The sequence below is a fragment of the Canis lupus genome, chromosome 3 (assembly GCF_003254725.2).
Source record: "Canis lupus dingo isolate Sandy chromosome 3, ASM325472v2, whole genome shotgun sequence".
NCBI lineage: Eukaryota > Metazoa > Chordata > Mammalia > Carnivora > Canidae > Canis > Canis lupus.
The window spans coordinates 2,248,985-2,268,350 of NC_064245.1; the positions used below are offsets into that span (position 1 = coordinate 2,248,985).

The 19,366-nt window shown below is 39.4% G+C and overlaps 1 protein-coding gene across 1 annotated transcript in view; it reads right to left on the reverse strand.

The window, feature by feature from the left end:
• MAN2A1 (mannosidase alpha class 2A member 1) overlaps positions 1–19,366 on the reverse strand; it is a 161,947-nt gene that overhangs the window by 35,316 nt on the left and 107,265 nt on the right. Inside the window, exons 13-16 of the mRNA XM_025438203.3 lie at positions 7,353–7,518; positions 5,795–6,013; positions 4,943–5,065; positions 1,474–1,588 (exon numbers count right to left, since the gene is read on the reverse strand). Of these exons, the coding sequence (XP_025293988.1) occupies positions 1,474–1,588; positions 4,943–5,065; positions 5,795–6,013; positions 7,353–7,518 (623 nt within the window). The remainder of the gene's footprint in view (positions 1–1,473; positions 1,589–4,942; positions 5,066–5,794; positions 6,014–7,352; positions 7,519–19,366) is intronic.

The following is a 19,366-nucleotide window of genomic DNA, read 5'->3' on the forward strand; positions in this document are numbered from 1 at the left end:
GACTCATTTAAACAAAAGCAAAAGCAATTAAGCAAACAGGTTTGACTGAGAAGTCGGAATTCTCTGGTGGGCTGCTTCCGCGTTAACTCTGTGACACGGCCCATCCCCTAAGTACACCTGCCGATGAACAGCGGTGAGCCATGCGTGAGGACACAGGGCTGGGCCAAAGTGGGCACCGTGTTGTACCCAAGGAAGAACTATTCCGTTACGATTTTTTTAAGAAAATCTTGAAGCAGAAAAGCACATCTCCTGCGTGATGACGGTACTTTTTACCCATAAAATGAAACCTCTGGTGATAGCTCAAAGTATAATTTTAGAGCTCTCAGGGACGTTGAACAATGGCTTATGTAAGAGGAGAAAGGGATGGTCAAAAATATTGTTTCTGACTCACTAGAGATTTTAGAAAACTCAATAAAAGATCACTTCAGAACCACAGACTTTCTTGTAGGCAGCCAAGTGAACACTCCCTGAACATCGTACCCTCCGCTTCCCCACAAAACCTAAAAAAAAGCAAACAGTGCCTGCCCATACAGTTTATCATTAGTTTTAAAATGCTTTATTATCTACTGGTGTAAAGATTCAGGGAAACAGTATTTCCTTTTCTAACTTTTTCAGCCTAGCTTACAGCAAAGAGAAATCTAAAGTGGCATTTTTATGAGGTCCTTTTCTAAGAGAGTTGATACCAAGGTAAGTGGTCTGGTTACAAGGACTAAATCTGTGGGTGGAAAAAATACTCCATTCTAAAAACAGTGAATGTTTTCAACATCAACTGACATAAATGTGCAACTCTGAGAGTGTCTGGGTACCACGGCTCCGCCCAAACCCTAAGGAAGGACAAGAGCCACTGTCCATGGTTAAGTCCCTAAAAAGATTAAAAGCCTCTCTACTGCCACTTGCCTGGTAAAGATGCTGCTCAGCACTGTTGAAGAGCAATAAACAATCACCTGATTTTACACTCGACCAGGTAAAGAGTCGTAAACAAAAAGAACTTGTGATATAAACATTTCTCTTAAAAGAAAGTTAAATTCCAGTAATACCTGCTATTGTAATACATTCCGTATTTAAGGAAGGCCCTAGCGGGTGGGGAGTGAGTGCATTTCTGACACGGTGATCTACTAACTAACCCAAAGCAGTATTTGATTTTGTAAAATTAAAAGAAAAGGGAAAAAAAGGCAAAACGCTGTTTTTAAATATTAGAAATAAAGATCCCAATTAGTGAGCTCATGACCAACACAAATATTATGACAGGTAAGAGAAGATACAGAAAAGGACATGTATATGTAGAGTTAAATGTTTTACCATTTCTGATCATCAAAAGGTAAGTAGTATTAGATTTTTAAACCACACGGTAAATATGATGGCAAGCAAACCATGCTCAAAAACCAATTGCTAATTTATTAGGAATGACACGCAAAAAAACTCAAGAACCGGTACACAGGTGTTTTATACAACTGTGCTTCTCTGTTTTCTTACCCTGTATGTTGTACAGCCGGACTCTATGGGTAACGTGTTCAAAAAAGCAAGTCACGTCCGAATAGAACCTTCCGTGTTGCACTCTGACAAAGGGCAGTGTTGTGTAAACATAAGGCTGAGGAGGAAATGACATTTTTAGGAAAAAATTTCAGCTTTTAACTTTTCCAAGAAATGTTTATTATAATGTCCACAGTGGCAAATATATAACACCTGATATTTGTAATTTCAAGTGAAAACCAAACCTTACAAGGTATCAGAATATGCACACGCTATAAAAATCGAATATAAGGTTTTTCATTAGACAAAAGTGTTGAAAATAGAAAATAAAAATGTTTACAACTTGACTGTCCTAAATGATCTACAAACATTCCCCCCAGCTATAAAAATTTCTAGTCAAAACCCTTCTATGTTGTCCTTACGTTATTTATTAGAAATACCATTCATTCTGCAGCAGTGACACTTTCCCAGGCAAACATTTATTATAACCATGGCCCCCTAATGCTCAGGGGTCAGGGCAGGTGGCAAGGATGACCACGGGGAGTCATCTAAGCAAACAGAAAGCAGGATTCAGAGACACTGTTTAACCACAGTTAGGTGTACTACTCTATAAAACACACTGCCCTTTTACTAGAAAGAACTAGCTGAATATAAAGCAAATTTACAAACTTGAAAAAACTATGGCAACCACTGGTTTAGGTTTCGTCATTTAGAATCTAGTATCAAGAAAAACGAACAAAACATAACTTCTGTGACACAGGAACGAACTGAAAGCATTTATTTATTTATTTTTTAAATATTTTTTTTTCTTTTAAAGATTGTATTTATTTATTCATGAGAGACACAGAGAGAGAGAGAGAGAGAGAGAGGCAGAGAGAGAAGCAGGCTCCATGCAGGGAGCCCGACGTGGGACTCGATCCCGGGTCTCCAGGATCACACCCCAGGGCTGACGGCGGCGCTAAACCGCTGAGCCACCTGGGCTGCCCCCGAAAGCATTTATGAAGAATTCTATTTTCTTTCTTTTATTTTTTTTTTCAAGGAATTATAGTTTCTTAAGCTTTGCAGGCTGCAGAAGCTCAATAATGGCACAACAAGCTAGGCCTGCATCGTGGACTACTTAGGTAGCACTGGATTTTCAGAACCGTGCAATTTTCTTCCTACCGTACATATTCTCTGGTTCTAGAAAAAATATTCTGAAATTAATACAATGCGTTAGAGTTTCCCAAGTTTTTGAACCTAATTTTACCATATAGCTAAAAAGTAAGGGAAGAAGATGAAAGCTGGCACAGGGATTTCTGGGCTCCTGCCCATTTCTGACGCACCCAGCTGCCTTCCTGATAGTCTTTTATTTTCTCCTTATAAACATATGATAATTTTCTTGGTCTTTTTATTTAATATTAGAGCTATTTAAAGATAGAATAATTTTAAATAAATTAGTCACAACTGTCCATGCATAATATTCTGTAAGTACAGCTACTTTTCTTCTTTAGTTTAAGCACAATCAAAACCAAACTTCTGGGGTGCCTGGGGAGCTCAGTGGGGTAAGCACCTGCCTCTGGCTCAGGTCATGATCCCGGGGTCCTGGGATGGAGCTGCACGTAGGGCTCCCTACTGAGCACAGAGCCTGCTTCTCTCTCTTCCTCTGCCACTCCCCCTTTGTGCTCTCTTCTTTGGCGCTCTCAAATAAATAAATAAAAATCTTTTTAAAAAAACCAAAAAACCAAATTCCTATCTAAGTGAGACCAGACTGATACAGCTTATACTTAGGAGCCACTGCCCATCCTGGAATGGCTACTATGAGCTGTCGTTTACCTTTAATTCCTCACTGATTAAAAAAAAAAAAAAAAAAATCAAAACAAACAACAAAAAACTAGACTCCTTAAGGTGAATAATGCTATTCTTCAAAATCTATCATTTGATTTTGGTCAGTGGGCTTTTCTAAATTGTAAAACAAAAGTAACTTTTGTGGGAGACAGGTCTCTAGGCAACAAAATATAGAGAATATTTAAACTTATTTTCAAGTGGAGAAAACCTATGTAAGTAGAAAAGTGAAGGAAGAGGCTCTAATGAATAAAAATACAGGACTACACAAAAATTTTAAAAAATACTACTACACATAAAATAATTAAATTGAATGACACACTTATGGAACATTTTCCAACATATAGGAAAAAGGATTAATTTTTTTACCATACATAAAGAATGCTTACAGATCCATAAGTCATACCAGTAGAAAAATGGTCAAAGAACTTACATAGGAAACTCACAAAAGATAGAGGAGAGAAAAATAAATGTATAAAGTTTAGCGTCCCTAATAATCACAAAATCTTAACAGTAAAATATTTTTTCACCCATTATTATAGGTACAGCTTGTGATATGGCTGATTCTCAGTACTTGGAGTGGTGTATTAGAGAGCTATTCTCAAAAACGCTGGTGGGCGTGAATATTTATGCAGTCATCTTAGAGGAGAAAGAGAAATCAAGTCTTAAAGGCCTCATCCACTGACACAAAATGACTCTTCTAGAAAGTTATTCTCAGGAAATAATCAACACTGCATAAAAAGAATGCTACGAAGAAAGCTTATCACAATGTTACAGTAGTGAAGCACTGGGGAAAAAAATCCACAGATGCCAACAATAAGAAATTCTTTTTTTCCGCATATATATACATTTTTGTGTGTGTGAGAACATTTAAGTTCTACTCTCCCAGCAAATTATATAATACAGAGTTATCAACTATAGTCACCATGTTAGACATTGGACCCTCAGATCTCAATCATCTTATAGCTATAAGTTTTTCATCACAACAGTATGTATTAAAATTGTTTTCAAAGAACATACTATCAGATTGTGAGCACTGTCACAATGAAAAATAATATGTTTAAGTTTACTCAGACAAGACTTGAAAATGGGGGAGAAAGGGATATGCATAATAAAGACAATAAAAAATACATCAAAATGTTGGCAGGGGTTTGCATGGCCTTTGCAATAGTTGGTAAATTTTACTGTTTTCTGCATTTTCAAAAATGTGCCAAAATTTGCATATATTACACCTTTACAGGCAAGGAGAGAGAAAACATTTTTTTTTTTTGTTTTGTTTTTCAAGTGCTAAAAGTTAAGGAGAAAAATGGCCCAGTGGGCAATTTATTTTTCCCATATGGCTAGATAATTTGTCTCTATATATGCCATGCCACATATGTATATAACACCACAATAGCATCTGCATCCTAAATCAAATCTAGCTTCTTTTCATGGAGAGCAATTGTTCATTGTAGCATCTTAATGAATTCCAACCATAAAAAATAATTTGTTTACGTAACACTCAAGTACAAATTGCCAAATGCCAATAAGGAAAACAGTGGAACCAACTCATCTATTCCTAATAGATGACAAAATGATAAGATGCACTGATTTTTTAATTCATTAGTCTTTCAATAAATGCTTATTGAAAGCTCAGCTCATTGGCACTTACCTTGGCTTCCCCATCAGGTAAGAAGAGGTAGGCACCACTTTTGTCCTTTTTACTAGTGGTTCCATACCATGAAAACTGCACTTTTACTTCATGATGTTTACCATCTTCTTTATTTACCATTTCCTAAGAATCAAAAAATGTTTAAAAGCAACTCATTATTAAGATATTAATTATGTTGCATCTGGTTCCATGTCCATGGCGGTTACAAACAAAAACAAAAATCCAGGATAGACTGAAAAATGCTAATATTCAGCCTCTAACATTCACAATTCCAGGATGAACACCCAAAATCTTAAAAGTATACTTTTGTACTTTATACTTAGAATTTAAAACTTTAACAGAAACGAAAAGAACATACTTCATTAGGGAAGAAAGAGACACAAATTAAGAGGTGTAGACCAGTGCTTCCCAAACTTTGTGTGCTAAAGAAGCAGGTTTATTTTTTATTTCCAGTAGGTACGGACCAATATGTGAAGTATAATAAAAATGAATTACTAGAAAAGTTCAAGTTAAAGTTATATACAAATATACACTCAAATTTTTTACTATTAGATTCAAGAGGCATACATTTACTGTGTCATGGTGCTTTCAGAGTTTCCACAAACATTTCTCATTTCCACTATATTTATCTAGTGGACCAGTAATAAGAGTTCCAGGAGCAGCACCACCCACAGACAGATCTGTTAGGAGCAAATTGTCCTAGTGGACCACAGATACCAGATACATAGAGCTCATCCATCCTTTCTCCCAGAATATCTGCATCAACTTTTCCCCCTCTGCATACATAATCTGCATATATTATAATAAAAGTGATAAGCCTGCCAAGAATTTGAAAAACTATTCTGAACTTACCTCCATAAGCCCAGACTGACCAAACCGAAGTTTAACAAAAGAGTTCTCAAGAGTTATATCTTCTTCAGGACTTTTCACATTCTTCATGTTGAAAATTCCTTTATCTTTCACATTACCATTATACAGGACATAGTCAGCTAAATGTGGGTCTGAATTTGCTGATTCTAAAACTGTATACACTTTCAGTCCCAGTGGGGGTATCTGTACTAGGAAAGAGATCTTTAAAAGACAGAGGAGAGAATTTTTTAAAAAGAAATGTAATCTACTGAAAGGAAAGCATTTACATGCCTAGTAAAAACAAAAAACTACCATATTTAAAAATGAATATCATACTCATCATAAAGATGTTTTGAGAATTTATGGGCAGAGTATCCACATTTCTGTTTATCCAGGGACTCTATTACCTTCAAGCTGGTAGGACTATGGAAGGCACGAATGTTTTCATTTAATATATGAAATTATATGAGTAGCCTTGATCATCCTACAGTGCTTCTCACGGGTGCTCAGAGGAGAAAATGCTCCATGAAGGTAGGAGCTCGGGTTAAACAATGATTTTTCCTAATTATCAGGAATCTTTTTATAATACTATGATATTCAAGTACATCAAAAAGAAAAATGGTAAATGTAATACTATAAGTATTCATCATGGTAACAGCAGCCATCAAATGCCTGGGGTCCAGCAGACAATGCACACAGCACAGAGGATGCACACACTGTAAGTCATGATCCCGGCCTTTTAGGAGCTACTCTCCCATTTTCTAGAGATGGTGTTTCTTGTAACATCTGACCAAAACTTCTATTATACTTTTCTATCATACCTTTCTACCTAAGGGATTATGAATTTATGAATTTAGCCAGCAATGGCTTTTAACAAGCCAAGTGATTCTCATTTAGAGTTCCTAGCTTGTAGTTGTTGTCTTCAGAAGTACAGTTTAAATTGCACTCGAGACTCCAAAAATCCAACTTTTCTAGTGATGTGGGAGTTCAGTTTAATATTACTTTAAGAACTTTCTCCAAAAACATCTATTACTTCAGCCCACATTTTCCATTTCCAAGTATCTCAGGAAAAGAGCACTTTCCTATATTTTAGAAAGTCTTTCTTTCATGGTGTGTTACATCACCTTTGCAATGAAAACCTACAAGTACCTGAAGTTATTTAGAAAAGTTATTATTTATCTCACTTTCAATGTGCATAATTGTTATTCCATTGAGTTAAACAAAAAAATTCAAAATTTTCTAAGTAATGATGACTTCATCACTTCGGGAAAAAGTTCCAGTACTTACAAAGATAAACAATATACGTGCTAATGACACGTACTGATAACAACATATGATATATACACACTAACAAATATCTTCGTATTCTAGGAAACACGGGATCTCTTTTCCTTTAGTGCCAGTAAACTGGTCGGTTACACCCTCTGCTATTCACAACCTTAAGCACTTCACATACACGATTTGACAGCTCAAGGGGGCATGTATACATTTATAAACTACATCCTGGCTCTTTTTTTTTTTTTTTTTTTAATGGCCTCTAAGTTTGATGGTAAAAACATACCTCATAAGCTGTCTGTGAAATAGTATTTGCTGTATTCCAGACTGCACTCATCTGAATTTCCACTGGCTTTCCGGAAGCAGAAGACACTTGTGCGGTTGGGGAACTCACATAGATGGAGACCACTGAGATTCGTTCTTGTTCTGAAGGATTACAGACCACAAGATACCTGCAAAAACAGCTGCTTCACTACTCGGGTCTTAAAAATATTTTTACTTCTTTCACACCATGTGTAAGGACTCAGCTCATAGATGGTCAGAGTGTCTTATGAGCGGATTTATAAGGAACATTCTGGTAACATTTCTGGAGAACACGCGATTTCATCACATGTAACACAGAGTACAAAAGGTAATGAAATAATGATTCACCTTCCAAGAATAAAGTGTTATACACATGGAAGACATTAATATAACTATAATAAAGTTATTTTCATGACCCAGAAAATGACCTATATACACAGTTTTATTAGCCTTTCTAAAACAATCAGCTTGATACAACTAATTTCTTGATCCTTGACTAAGCTAGCTGATTAAAAAACACATACACTGCCCATTTATATTTTACCACAATTAATATCAATTACAATCCTGACATTTATTTTAGACCACTAAAAGAGAGCAAAAATGTATGGCTATCCATGCAGAATCACATATATATGTGGTCCTTATTATCTAAGGATTTGGTTCTGGAAAAAACATAGTTTGAGGTGAATCCACTTTAAAAGGGAGTTAAAGTTTTACAACAAACAGTGCTAAAAAGGATTTGATTGGGCCTAGCTAGAAAAAGGACAATACAAACTATTAAAAATAAGTTTAGGCAATACTTACAACTACATATAATTCTTAGAATGAACAAAAATGAATGAACTGGAGTTTCTGGCACTTTTTTCAACAATATTTTATACTAGCACATTATGACCTCCTTCATGCATTTAATTTTTTATAGGACAGTTTTAACCATAACTACAATTTGTAAAAGATACTCAAGCACTTCATCATTTCTACTGAAGTCCTCTCTCAACTTCTTTGATATTCAAAGAATTCTTAGTTGGAGATGCTCAGTGTTTCATGGCTTTGCCTGTGAGAAGTGTCCTAGACCATCTTATCACAGGCTTCAGGAAATACACAGCCTTTGAAAGGCGATTGTACGTTATGATCAATTTGAATCATATTATCTTCAAATAAATCAAAAGGGATTTTAAAGAGGATGTCTGAATAATATAACTCACTGATTTCATTGGTATTTTCTTGATTGAAATATTTTGGGTTTCTTACACAGTTTTGCAACTTCAGGAGCAAAGAACTGAACAGTCAGACAGCAACCCCATCTCCCCCAGGCCCCTCACAACTACATCAGAGATGGCAGACACAAGCTAGCACCGTGTACTTAGTCCATCAGGAAGCCTAGTAGTCCTCTTTTATCCTATGTGTGTCCTGTGTATCTCAACTGCATTGCAAATCGTGTAAGAAATACAATTAACAGATGCTGTGGTCAAAACTAAAGGACAACAGGAAAACACAAAAGAAAAAAAGAGGATGTAGCGTAAAATCTATAAAATGTTTGATTTAGAAATGGTGCATCAGGAGAAGCTCTTATGACAGAAATAGTATTCTGAGATGCCTCAAGTGACAACACAGCAATAAAGACGTGTCTAACTCCCAGAGCTCATAATATGCATCTGGACCACACAACCCAACTTACATCACTGATGTTCACCAAGTTTCTATCGGTACATGAGAGAAGAGGGGCTGCAGCCACGCAGTGAAAAACATTTACAAAGGATGGTGAAGCCTTGATGTACTAGTAAAACCCTAGTTTATCCACAGAAGCAATTCTAAAGAACAGAGAGGGCAACTCCCCCCCCCCCCCAGAGGTATGCTTAACAGACTTACCTGTGGGACCTGCCAACCTACTAGCACCCTCCTACTACCCTCTACCTGGGCTTACGTGTCACCTGACCTGTCCCATCACAACCCCCCCCTGGAGAATCACAACTGCCAGGATTCACTGTTACAGGAAGACAATACTATATTCCTAAGGTGCACAGAGGAAGAGAAACAGTTGAGCATCACTTCTCAGCACCCAACATGTTCAAATCAGCATCCCAGAAATTAGTGATTTACTGTTGAGCCCCATATTCCCAGGGGATTAAAGGTAAGAGGCAAGAGGTGAAGAACTCTCAGACATGGTCTGAAGACTCAGGCCAGGATCCTAACTCTGCAAAAGCCCTGAGGCACACTCAGGTACTGAGCCTAGAATTCCTACTGGCAAGTTCCTCAGATGCTCCACCACACGGGGCTGGGCATAAGGGCTCTGATAATAAAATGTAACATGTGCCCAAGCAATAAATTAGGTAGTAAGCATCCAGAACGCTGATTCCTTCCCATGGCCCATAGAGGGAAAAAAATTCATGTTTAAAGCAAATAATAACTTTAACCATACATTTGGTTTTATACAATACTAAATCAGATTTTATAATAAGCTGTGAATCAGGTTCTGTTTTGTTTCGTTTTAGTAGCTAATTAGTATGTGACCATAATGATGTTTCTACTGTACTGAATGATTATATAATTATCATGCCAGGAATCTATTCAAAAACTAAATGTGTAGAGTTTATAATGAGCATAATGCTGTGCTAAGAAAATCATTTTTTAACCTAATTAGAGATTCACACCATGTTCTTCAAGTGCATCACAGCATAAATTTACCTGACGTACACACAACTCTTATCTATACGTTTTTAAGTAGAGTACAGAGAAAGTATAATCATATATGAATTATCTTCCTTTGGAAATAAGTATACAATCAAAAATTAACTAAATGTTCATTTGCATTATCATGTTTGGTAGTCAACATTTATACTGCCAACATCCCAAATATGAGTCCATTTCATTCAGTTGTGAATGAAACCAACAGCTTTCACATCCTAAGTATCAAACTCAACTACTGCAAATCAATAATATCTGATCCACACTAATAAAAGAGTAATATTTATATCCTAAAAATGGGGGTCGTTTCTATTTCATCTTGTAAGTAACTATATAGGAAGCCCAGAACTTTCTTCCCCTTGGTTTTCCCCACATTTCATTAGCTTCCTACCTATTCTCTATCACTAGGTCACACCCAGCCTCCTCATCCTCATTATGATACCAGGCCCCCTTAACTTGGGGTTGCAGCAGTGATCTCAATTCTCTGTGTACAAGGAACCACCCTCACCTCACAAAGACAAAGCATTGATATGCTACCTGCCAATCAAATTAGACAACAGCTTATGATCTACTTTGGGAGAAAAATGAAAGGACATCTATGCTCACGTCAAATTTGGGAATCATTTTAGAAAAGAACTAGAATTCCACTGTAAATATGGTTCGGTCCTTGAAGACTATCAAGGATGAATATATTTAGAATTTCTTCACCCTCTCTGTAGGAATGATTCGCGCCATGTTAAAAAAAGACAACCATGGCAATCTCTCTTTAAGGCAAATCTAATCAGTGCCAACTATGAACAAGAGACTAGGACCACATGGGCTTCCTTCTAGGACTGGATGAAGGGCAGAGTGGAAGGTGTGTGCTTCGTGGTCAGAGGGACCGTGGCATTACCACTTAGTGTGCTTCCTCTCTGCAGGGCCCAGCCCTCAGGATGTATAGGCAACTAATAAGGCACAGCCCTTCATCCTTCCCAGGGAACAGCTAGGAAACTGAGGTTCACTGAGGTTAGGTATGCAGGCAAGACTCGCCCAGCAAATAGGGCCACAACAAGGCTTTAAACTTAACTGTACCCACTATGTATCCCTCTTCTTAACCATTTTAACTCACAGGTCAAGCTTATAAGCATCTTTCTAACAATGGGGGTTTCCTGTGGAGATTTCCTTAGTTCCAAATTCATATGTGAAGAACTTTCCTCCCTGATGCCAAAGATCCCCACGGAGCCTCTTTCTTCAAGCAGCTCAGAATGAACAGAGCCATTTGCACTTCAATATACTATGTGTGTAAAAGAGAATTTATAAACTGGAACACTGCAACAGAAAAAAATCTTGTGACATATACTAAGGAGGCCATCTTATGACCCCAAGATATGAGGTAAACAAAACAATATTCAAGGAAAATGTTTAAAAAGCATTACATATAGTCATGATTGAGACTGAATGAGAAGTCTCTGCAAGTTCCCTTTAAGTGCAGTTTAAAACCAATTAAGCAAACATTAGGTTATATGAAAACTCATTGTAACTTCCTGTGCCCAGTGTAGTACCTGACCCAGAAGAACATCCAACAAATAGCTGATAAATGAGTAATGCACAAAAGTCCCGCTGGGTGAATATATCATTTATAAATAATGCCTACTTAGTGTGGGGCTTTATAGTTTTATCAGATCATTTTCATTTCATTTACTTTAATTCCACACACACACACACAAAAAAAAAAATGCTTTTAAGGTCGACGAGCTATACAGGGAAAAATGACAGATCCAAGATCACAGAGAAAGTTAAAAATAAAGCAGACTAGAGCTCAGTGTGTCTGATTCTTAATGATAACATCGTAAAAAATTCATTTCAAATAAGAATATATTCATTTTCTCTAAGTAGCCTTCATTAGTGGAGCATAATCTAAAGAAAAGCAGTAAACTTACAGAATTTTCTAAAAGTGGAAAGAGGGATTTATAGGCTTATAAAAATTTCAATTTATAGACTTGAAGTCTTTTTGATATAGTCCACTTAGTTTTCCTGGTTTAAAACATAATGCTGGGATCCCTGAGTGGCGCAGCGGTTTAGCGCCTGCCTTTGGCCCAGGGCACGATCCTAGAGACCCGGGATCGAATCCCACGTCGGGCTCCCTGTGCATGGAGCCTGCTTCTCCATCTGCCTATGTCTCTGCCTCTCTCTCTCTGTGTGACTATCATAAATAAATAAAAATTAAAAAAAAAATAATGCTTACCATATTCGTTGCTAGGGGGAAAAATGAAGTTATTAAAAACAAAAAAGAGCCATTTTGAAACATGGCAGGTCTTCAAAAATCACACAGTTCAGGGATTCCTGGGTTCTGGAATCAAACACATTCAAGCTGAAAACCGCAGCACTGCACTGAGGACTTGAGAGGCTCTGGACAAAGTATTTCATTTCTCCAAGCCTTAATATCCTCATCTATCCAATCAGGGGACAAGACCCCTATTGGGGTTAAATGATAAAATGTTTGGAAAATCACATAGCTCAGATCTGACAGAAAGGAGAATCTCAATAGCAATTACGTCTCCCCTCTTCCTTACATAATCCTCCTGGCGTCCTGACCCAGGACTCTGGTACAGAATCACACTGCATGGTGGAGTCAGTGTTTCAATTAACCCAGGTCACTGCGCTGCCTTACGCATGCTTTTCTTTGTAAGGAATATAAAAACCTAGATGACAGAAATTAACCCAACCACGGATGCGATAACAAAGATGCCTTGAAACAAGAGCTCAAATAATGTGGAGGGGAGAACCAAATGCACAGGTGCACACAATACATACATGTACAAAGCAACCACATGGTGCACAATAATTTAAAAAGAAAAAAAAAAGGACAAAGAGAAGGCTACCTCCTGGTATTTGTAGTTATAAACTTATGAATGTGTCCCTGTCCTGCAAGTACCTATTATCTAGGAGAAGCGAGAGGCAGAAACTGTTAAGTTCAATAAAGAGGGTAGGTAATGGGCCAAAGGCATGCACAGAGCATCCTTCGGGACACACAAAAAGTTGGCAGGATGATTAAGAATCAGCAGAGTATTCAAAATAGGAGATTAATTTCACACAAAATGATTGTATATACAGAAAACAATAAAACTTTATGGAGAGACATAAAAATGAATAAATGGAGAGACCTACTTTTCTAGGAGAGAAAAGTAAAAGACTACCAAAAAACCCCAACTCTCCCAAAATTAATTCATGTATCTTATGCAATGCTAGTCGAAATCCCATTGAAATCCTTCTGTTGGGAGAAAGAGCAAAACAATTCTATAATATATTTAGAATAATAGATGGGCAAGACAAATGGTTAAACAGACATGTTAAAACAATATGCCAGAAAACCCCCAAACAACACAACATTGAGTCTAGATTAAAAGACGTGGAAACATTAAAAATGATGCAAGAGGAGTAGAAAAAATAAATCTACCATCTGGGGCACCCAGGCTCTCTGTAACTCTAACAGTGAAAAATAGCAAAGCGAAAGGCTAGCAGAGTTGATGATAAAAGCTGAAGCATTTTCTATCTTAAAAATAAGACTGAAGAATAAAAAAATAAAAGAAAATCAAATTTGGAAAATTTGTGAAGTGCTCTTACAAATAAATCAACAGAAACATAAACACCCAAGCAGAGAAAGTGAACATTTTTCAACTACCAAACTGAAGCTGAAAAATAAACGCTGCTTCAGCTTCTAGGAGACCCGACCCGGGAGAGACGGAGGGGCGGGAGGCCGGAGCGCCCACTCCCGGCCACGACACGCGGACGGGGGCAGGCGTCGTCGGCTCGAGGGCCGGAGAACTGCTGGGGGGCGGAGGCCGCCAGGAAGGGAGCACCTGCCGGGGCTCAGCACGGGGACAGTGGGGTTCCGGGCAGAGCCCGGGGGGAGGGGGTCACAGGGGAGCAGAGGGGCCGAAAAGGGGGCCGAAAGAGGATTTTCGGCCTCTCTGCTGGACTCGGAGGCTGCACGTACACCCGGGGCTCTCCCCGCGGTACACACGTCAATCCTGGGCCCTTGCACAGAAAGGAGGGCCTCAAACCCTAAAAAGAAAGCCTATGAAAAGTAGAGCAGAGACCCTTCATGATGTTTGGTTTTGTTTTAAAGATTTATTTTAGGGACGCCTCGGTGGCTCTGTGGTTGAGGGTCTGCCTTTGGCCCAGGGTGTGACCCCGGAGTTCCGGGATCAAGTCTCGCATCGGGACCCCTGCATGGAGCCTGCTTCTCCTTCTGCCTGTGTCTCTGCCTCTCTCTCTGTCTCTCATGAATAAATAAATAAAATCTTAAAAAAAAAAAAAAAAAAAAGGATTTTAGAGAGACAGAGGGAGTGGGGTAAGAGGAGGGGCAGAGGGAGAGGGAGAGAGGATCTCAAGCAGACTCTCTGCTGAGCGCAAAGTTGGCCCAGGGCTGGGTCCCTGAGATCATGACCTGAGCTGCAACCAAGAGTCAGACTGAGCCACCCAGGCGCCCCCTCAGGGCACTGCGGAACCTACTATGGAGTAGGGCCCACAGAAGATACAAGACTATTAGTTGAAAACTTGGAGAGCTCGATGAACAAGACATAAATTAGTCTCAGTTTAGCACAGTGCTTGATGGGAAGAACACTGAATGCTTTCCAGAAGAAAATATTTTCTGGAGCCTACATAAATTTCATACACAATGTCTACCACTTAAGTTTTTTTTCTTTTTAAGATTTTATTTATTTATTCAGGAGACCCGGAGAGAGAGAGAGAGGCAGAGACACAGGCAGAGGGAGAAGCAGGCTCCATGCAGGGAGCCTGACGTGGGACTCCATCCCGAGTCTCTAGGATCATGACTTGAGCCAAAGGGAGACGCTCAACCACTGAGCCACCCGGGTGCCCCAGGGTCTACCACTCACTATGAAATTTCAAGGCATCCTGAAAGACAGAGCCACATTAATAAATAGCAAGGAGAAAAAGACAAAAGAATCACAATGACTCAGGTTCCAGATATTGGACTTTAACTGATAAAACCTGTTCCTCAAAAAGTATGTGCTTTTAAAGTAATCAGAAAAATACAACAAAAAAAAGAAGCAATTCTTTAAAAGTGGGGCAGGGGAGGGATAACCAAGTAAAGGAAAGCAGGAAAATACACTGTAGGTAGTGAGAATAAAACCAAAGATACGAGAGAGGGTGTTATTTTCAGGACATACAAGCCATCCAATACCACTAAAATCTACACAGTGAAGTGAACCTCTAAAATGCCAATATATGAGCTAGAAAGGGAGCTAAATCTCAAGTCACAGTGAAAATGGGTGTCTTTAAATCATTATAAGTAGCACAAACCCTATTATAGAAGTTTTAGGGAGTAACTAAAGAGTTTTACATGGTCAGATTCATTTTGAAGAGATACTTTTGGTTGCTAGGTAGAGGGAGAACCTAAGGAGCCAGGATTAAAAGCAGGATGACCAAGCAAGTTTGGTCTGTAACAGCCCAGGTAGGAAGGGAAAAACCTAAACCTAAGTTACAGGAGTGGCAGAAATAGGAAAAGAGGAACAAATCTGAGAAATGGGCAGGATATCTTATCAGTAGGAATTATTATTTTTTTTTTTTTTGGATTCCTGGGGAAGACTGAGTAAAACCAGAAGAAAAAAAATCTTCTATAACTCCTGGTTTCCAGTTAGGGTCAGACAGACACGGTAGTCCCAGTAACCAAGGCTGAAGACCTAAGGATGGTAGTGGGGGGAGGTTTCAAGACAAAGGTGATAAATCCAAGGTTTAGACTTCTTGAATTTGAGGTGCCTGAGGAACGTTGACATAGACTCATCTTGATGCTTTCAAATTAATTATCCCAAACTCAGAATCTACTTATCTACTGGAAATAACAAAAATTAGATTTCGGGGTATGGTAGGCAGAATAATTCACTAGCCTCCGCCACCCCCCCTCCCCCCCAAGAGGCTTACATCCCAATCCCCAGAACCTGTAAGTAACTTATTCGGCAAAAGACTTTGCAGATGCAATTAAATTAAAGATCCTGGGATGGTGAGATTTCCTGAATTATCCAACTCAGTCCAATATAAACACAAGGGTCCTTTGTAAGAGAGATATAGGAAGGTTCAATTGAGAAGGTGGCCACGTGATAAGAGATGACAGAGGCTGGAGTATGTGGGGGAGGGGCCACCGGTCAAGGAATGCATAAGAAGGCAAAGAAACAGATTCCCCACTCAGAGCCTCCAGAAGGAACCAGCCCTGCCAACACCTCCTTAGGCCGCGGAACGGGCTTCGTACTTCTGATCTCCAGGACTGTAGAACAATAAGTGTGCTTTTCTTTTCTTTTTCTTTTTTTTTTCTTTCTTTTTTTTTTTTTTTTTTTTTGATTACTAGCTCTGTGGTCAATTTGTTATAGCAGCAAGAGGAAACTAACACATAGGTGATACTATTCCTCTTGAAAATGAAGGCTGAAAAAAAAGAAAAAAAGAAAAAAAGAAAAAGAAAAAATGAAGGCTGGGATCTGGTTTCACATCACAAAGACTGACACTTTATACCACCGAACGCATAAAGGCAAATCTTGAGGGCTGGAAAGGAGGGTAGGGTAGGGGTGGGCAATGAGAAGAACTTGGGGTCCTTGGAACTGGGCCAAAGCAAGGACTGAAATGAATTGTGTCCAGCTGTCTGACCCTCTCTCCCAGGGAGGATGCCTTTCCACATCCTGTCCACTGACCACCAGGCCTGATGGGACCCAACCCCACTGTCCCGGTGCAGGTCTCACAGCAAACAGTACAGAGAAAACAGGGAAAACCTCAAGTACTCTGTGGGGAAAAATAAAAAAAAAGACTCCCGGCCTTTTGAAATTCTATGTATTTTCTAACCTTTGAATACCTCACACAGACCCCACTTACTGGAGTCATGCATACATGCACAAGATTTGTCATGTAAGTTCCAAGGCCTTGCACTTTATTTTTTTTAAAGGATTTTATTTATTTATTTATTCATGAGAGACATGAAGAGAGAGAAAGAGAGAGAGAGAGGCAGAGTCACAGGCTGAGGGAGAAGCAGGCTCCATGCAGGGAGCCCGACGTGACACTCAATCCCGGGTCTCCAGGATCACGCCCTGGGCTGAAGGCGGCGCTAAACCGCTGCGCCACCAGGGCTGCCCAAGGCCTCACACTTTAAAAACCTTTCTGTTTCTATAAGAGACGCCTTCTTAAATGGGCAAATATTTAACTGTTTCCCCGTAAACATTTTTCCAGAAACTGTATAATCACAGTCTTGCTTCTCTTCAATTACCAGATAATAGAACTTATGCTTGTAAGGGGAAAAATAAGACATGATGTCTTCTGAAAGCTTTCAGTTGATTAAGTAACAAATATGGTCTCATCTCGGGGGCAAAAGAATTTGAACACTAAGGAACAGAACAGTTTCTTTTTTCCACAATAAAAATTACGATTATACTTGAATATAGTAGGCTATAAATATTACCTGTTCTTCCCAACATGGGATGCTTTCACCATTTTTTTCCTATACGTAGGAGAAATAACTTTCTCAAAATTCATGGGCAAAACTATTTCCATCTACTATGTCATGAACAGTCATTCGTCCAAGGACAAGATTCAAAAGCAAAGTGCACAAGTGCACTGCACAGCTGACCAGATCCAAATGTACAGCCGCGTGCCCTTCATGAAACATTAGGACAGCAGGACCTAAAGCTGTGGTTGTCAACTACGTATTTAATTTCTGAGAATATACTCTATCTCAAATCCACGGATTCCACAAAATATTTCGAATAAAGGCTCTTAGCTTAGATGAAAAGTATGTGATTGTTAAGTAAATATTCTAGAAAGCTCTATGCTGGAAAATACTACTTTGAGTAGAGAATTATGCTCGTTTATGGTGCTAACTGACAAAGCAGTAAGTCCCAAGTAGCACTGTGCCTTAAAGACATGATTCTACTATTTTTAACTCGGGAGAGAGTTGAACTTGGCAGGTGGCAGGGAGTTTTCAGATATAATGGGAATGGCAATGGCGATGATGCCAATCGCGCCAACAGCTGCCTTCCCCTGCCCCTAGCACGCTGACCAGCTCTCGGCCTTACCCACCTGAGTTACAGCCTTCAGTTTCCAACGAACCCATGACGTCCTAGAATCACGCCTGCTGCACAGATGCACACAGCGGTTCAGGAGCCTGCTCACCCACTCAGAGCCGGATCTGGATTCGAGCAGCCGGGCCCCACGGCACCTTGCAGGTGGGACGGCAGCGGGGAGGACGCTGCAGGTGGCCGGGCTGCAAGTGCACCGCCCTCTGCGGACCTGGAGCCCCGATGTCCCCAGGGCTCTCGGACTGCTGCTCTGCCAGTGCTGTGTCCGCCTGGGGACGAGCCTTCTCTCGGAAACCCTCCAACCACCTCCGCCGCCAGGAATGCGGTTCGAAGGAGTTTTGTGGAGACTGAAATGAGGCCACCTTCCTGAGCTGCTATGACGACAACACAAGCTGCTCCTTCAGGAAGCTCTGGCTTTCTGTACGCGGTGGCAGGAAGGGAACTGCTGTAACAAGTCTCTGTTCTGCAATAGTGGTGGCATTTCGGAAAAGAGTCACCTATGTCTCAGTCATTGGACAAACTGGCTTAATTTCCACAGTTGGGTTTTTCCACCCAGAAGCTTCCTTTCCTGGTGTTTATCTAGATGAAGCCTTTATATACAATTTTACGTTGTAACAGACAAGAAAAACACCGTTGGCTAGACGCAACTCTAGGGATCACCTGTTCAGATCCCTCTCTCCCAGCACATGAAACAACAGAATTAGGTTTCTAAAAAAATGACACTACTTAGTGACAGAGGTGGGACTAAAATGAGCCTCTGACTCTTGGCCCAGAGCTCCTTTCACAATACTGTGCTCTTTTTTAAGCCCCTGACCATGAAATCGGCCCAAAACTCAATGGTATGGAATTGATCACTGCAAATACTATTTATAGCTGTAACTCAACGCCGTAAAGCGTTAACTTTCAAAAGTGCAACTACATATTTCAGGAATGAGGAAAGCACTTCTAAAAGCCAAAATATAACCAAAGTAGAACCACCATGCAATTTTACAGCTTTTATAAATAAAACAGGTCTAAAAAAATTTTACATCTATTTCCAGGGCATAACAGAAAATAGGAATGAGAAGGATAAATACTCCTTTCTAATTATTCTAAAGCCTTTGATACTAAAGCAAATAATAGGAACCAGATACAAAAACCGTCCATAATTTGGCTGACCCTGAGAGTCTTGTCACCAATTAAGCTGCTTTCACTAGGAGAGAGTTCTGCCGAAAACAAAAATACCATCTGTTTTACCTAAAACATTAAGATG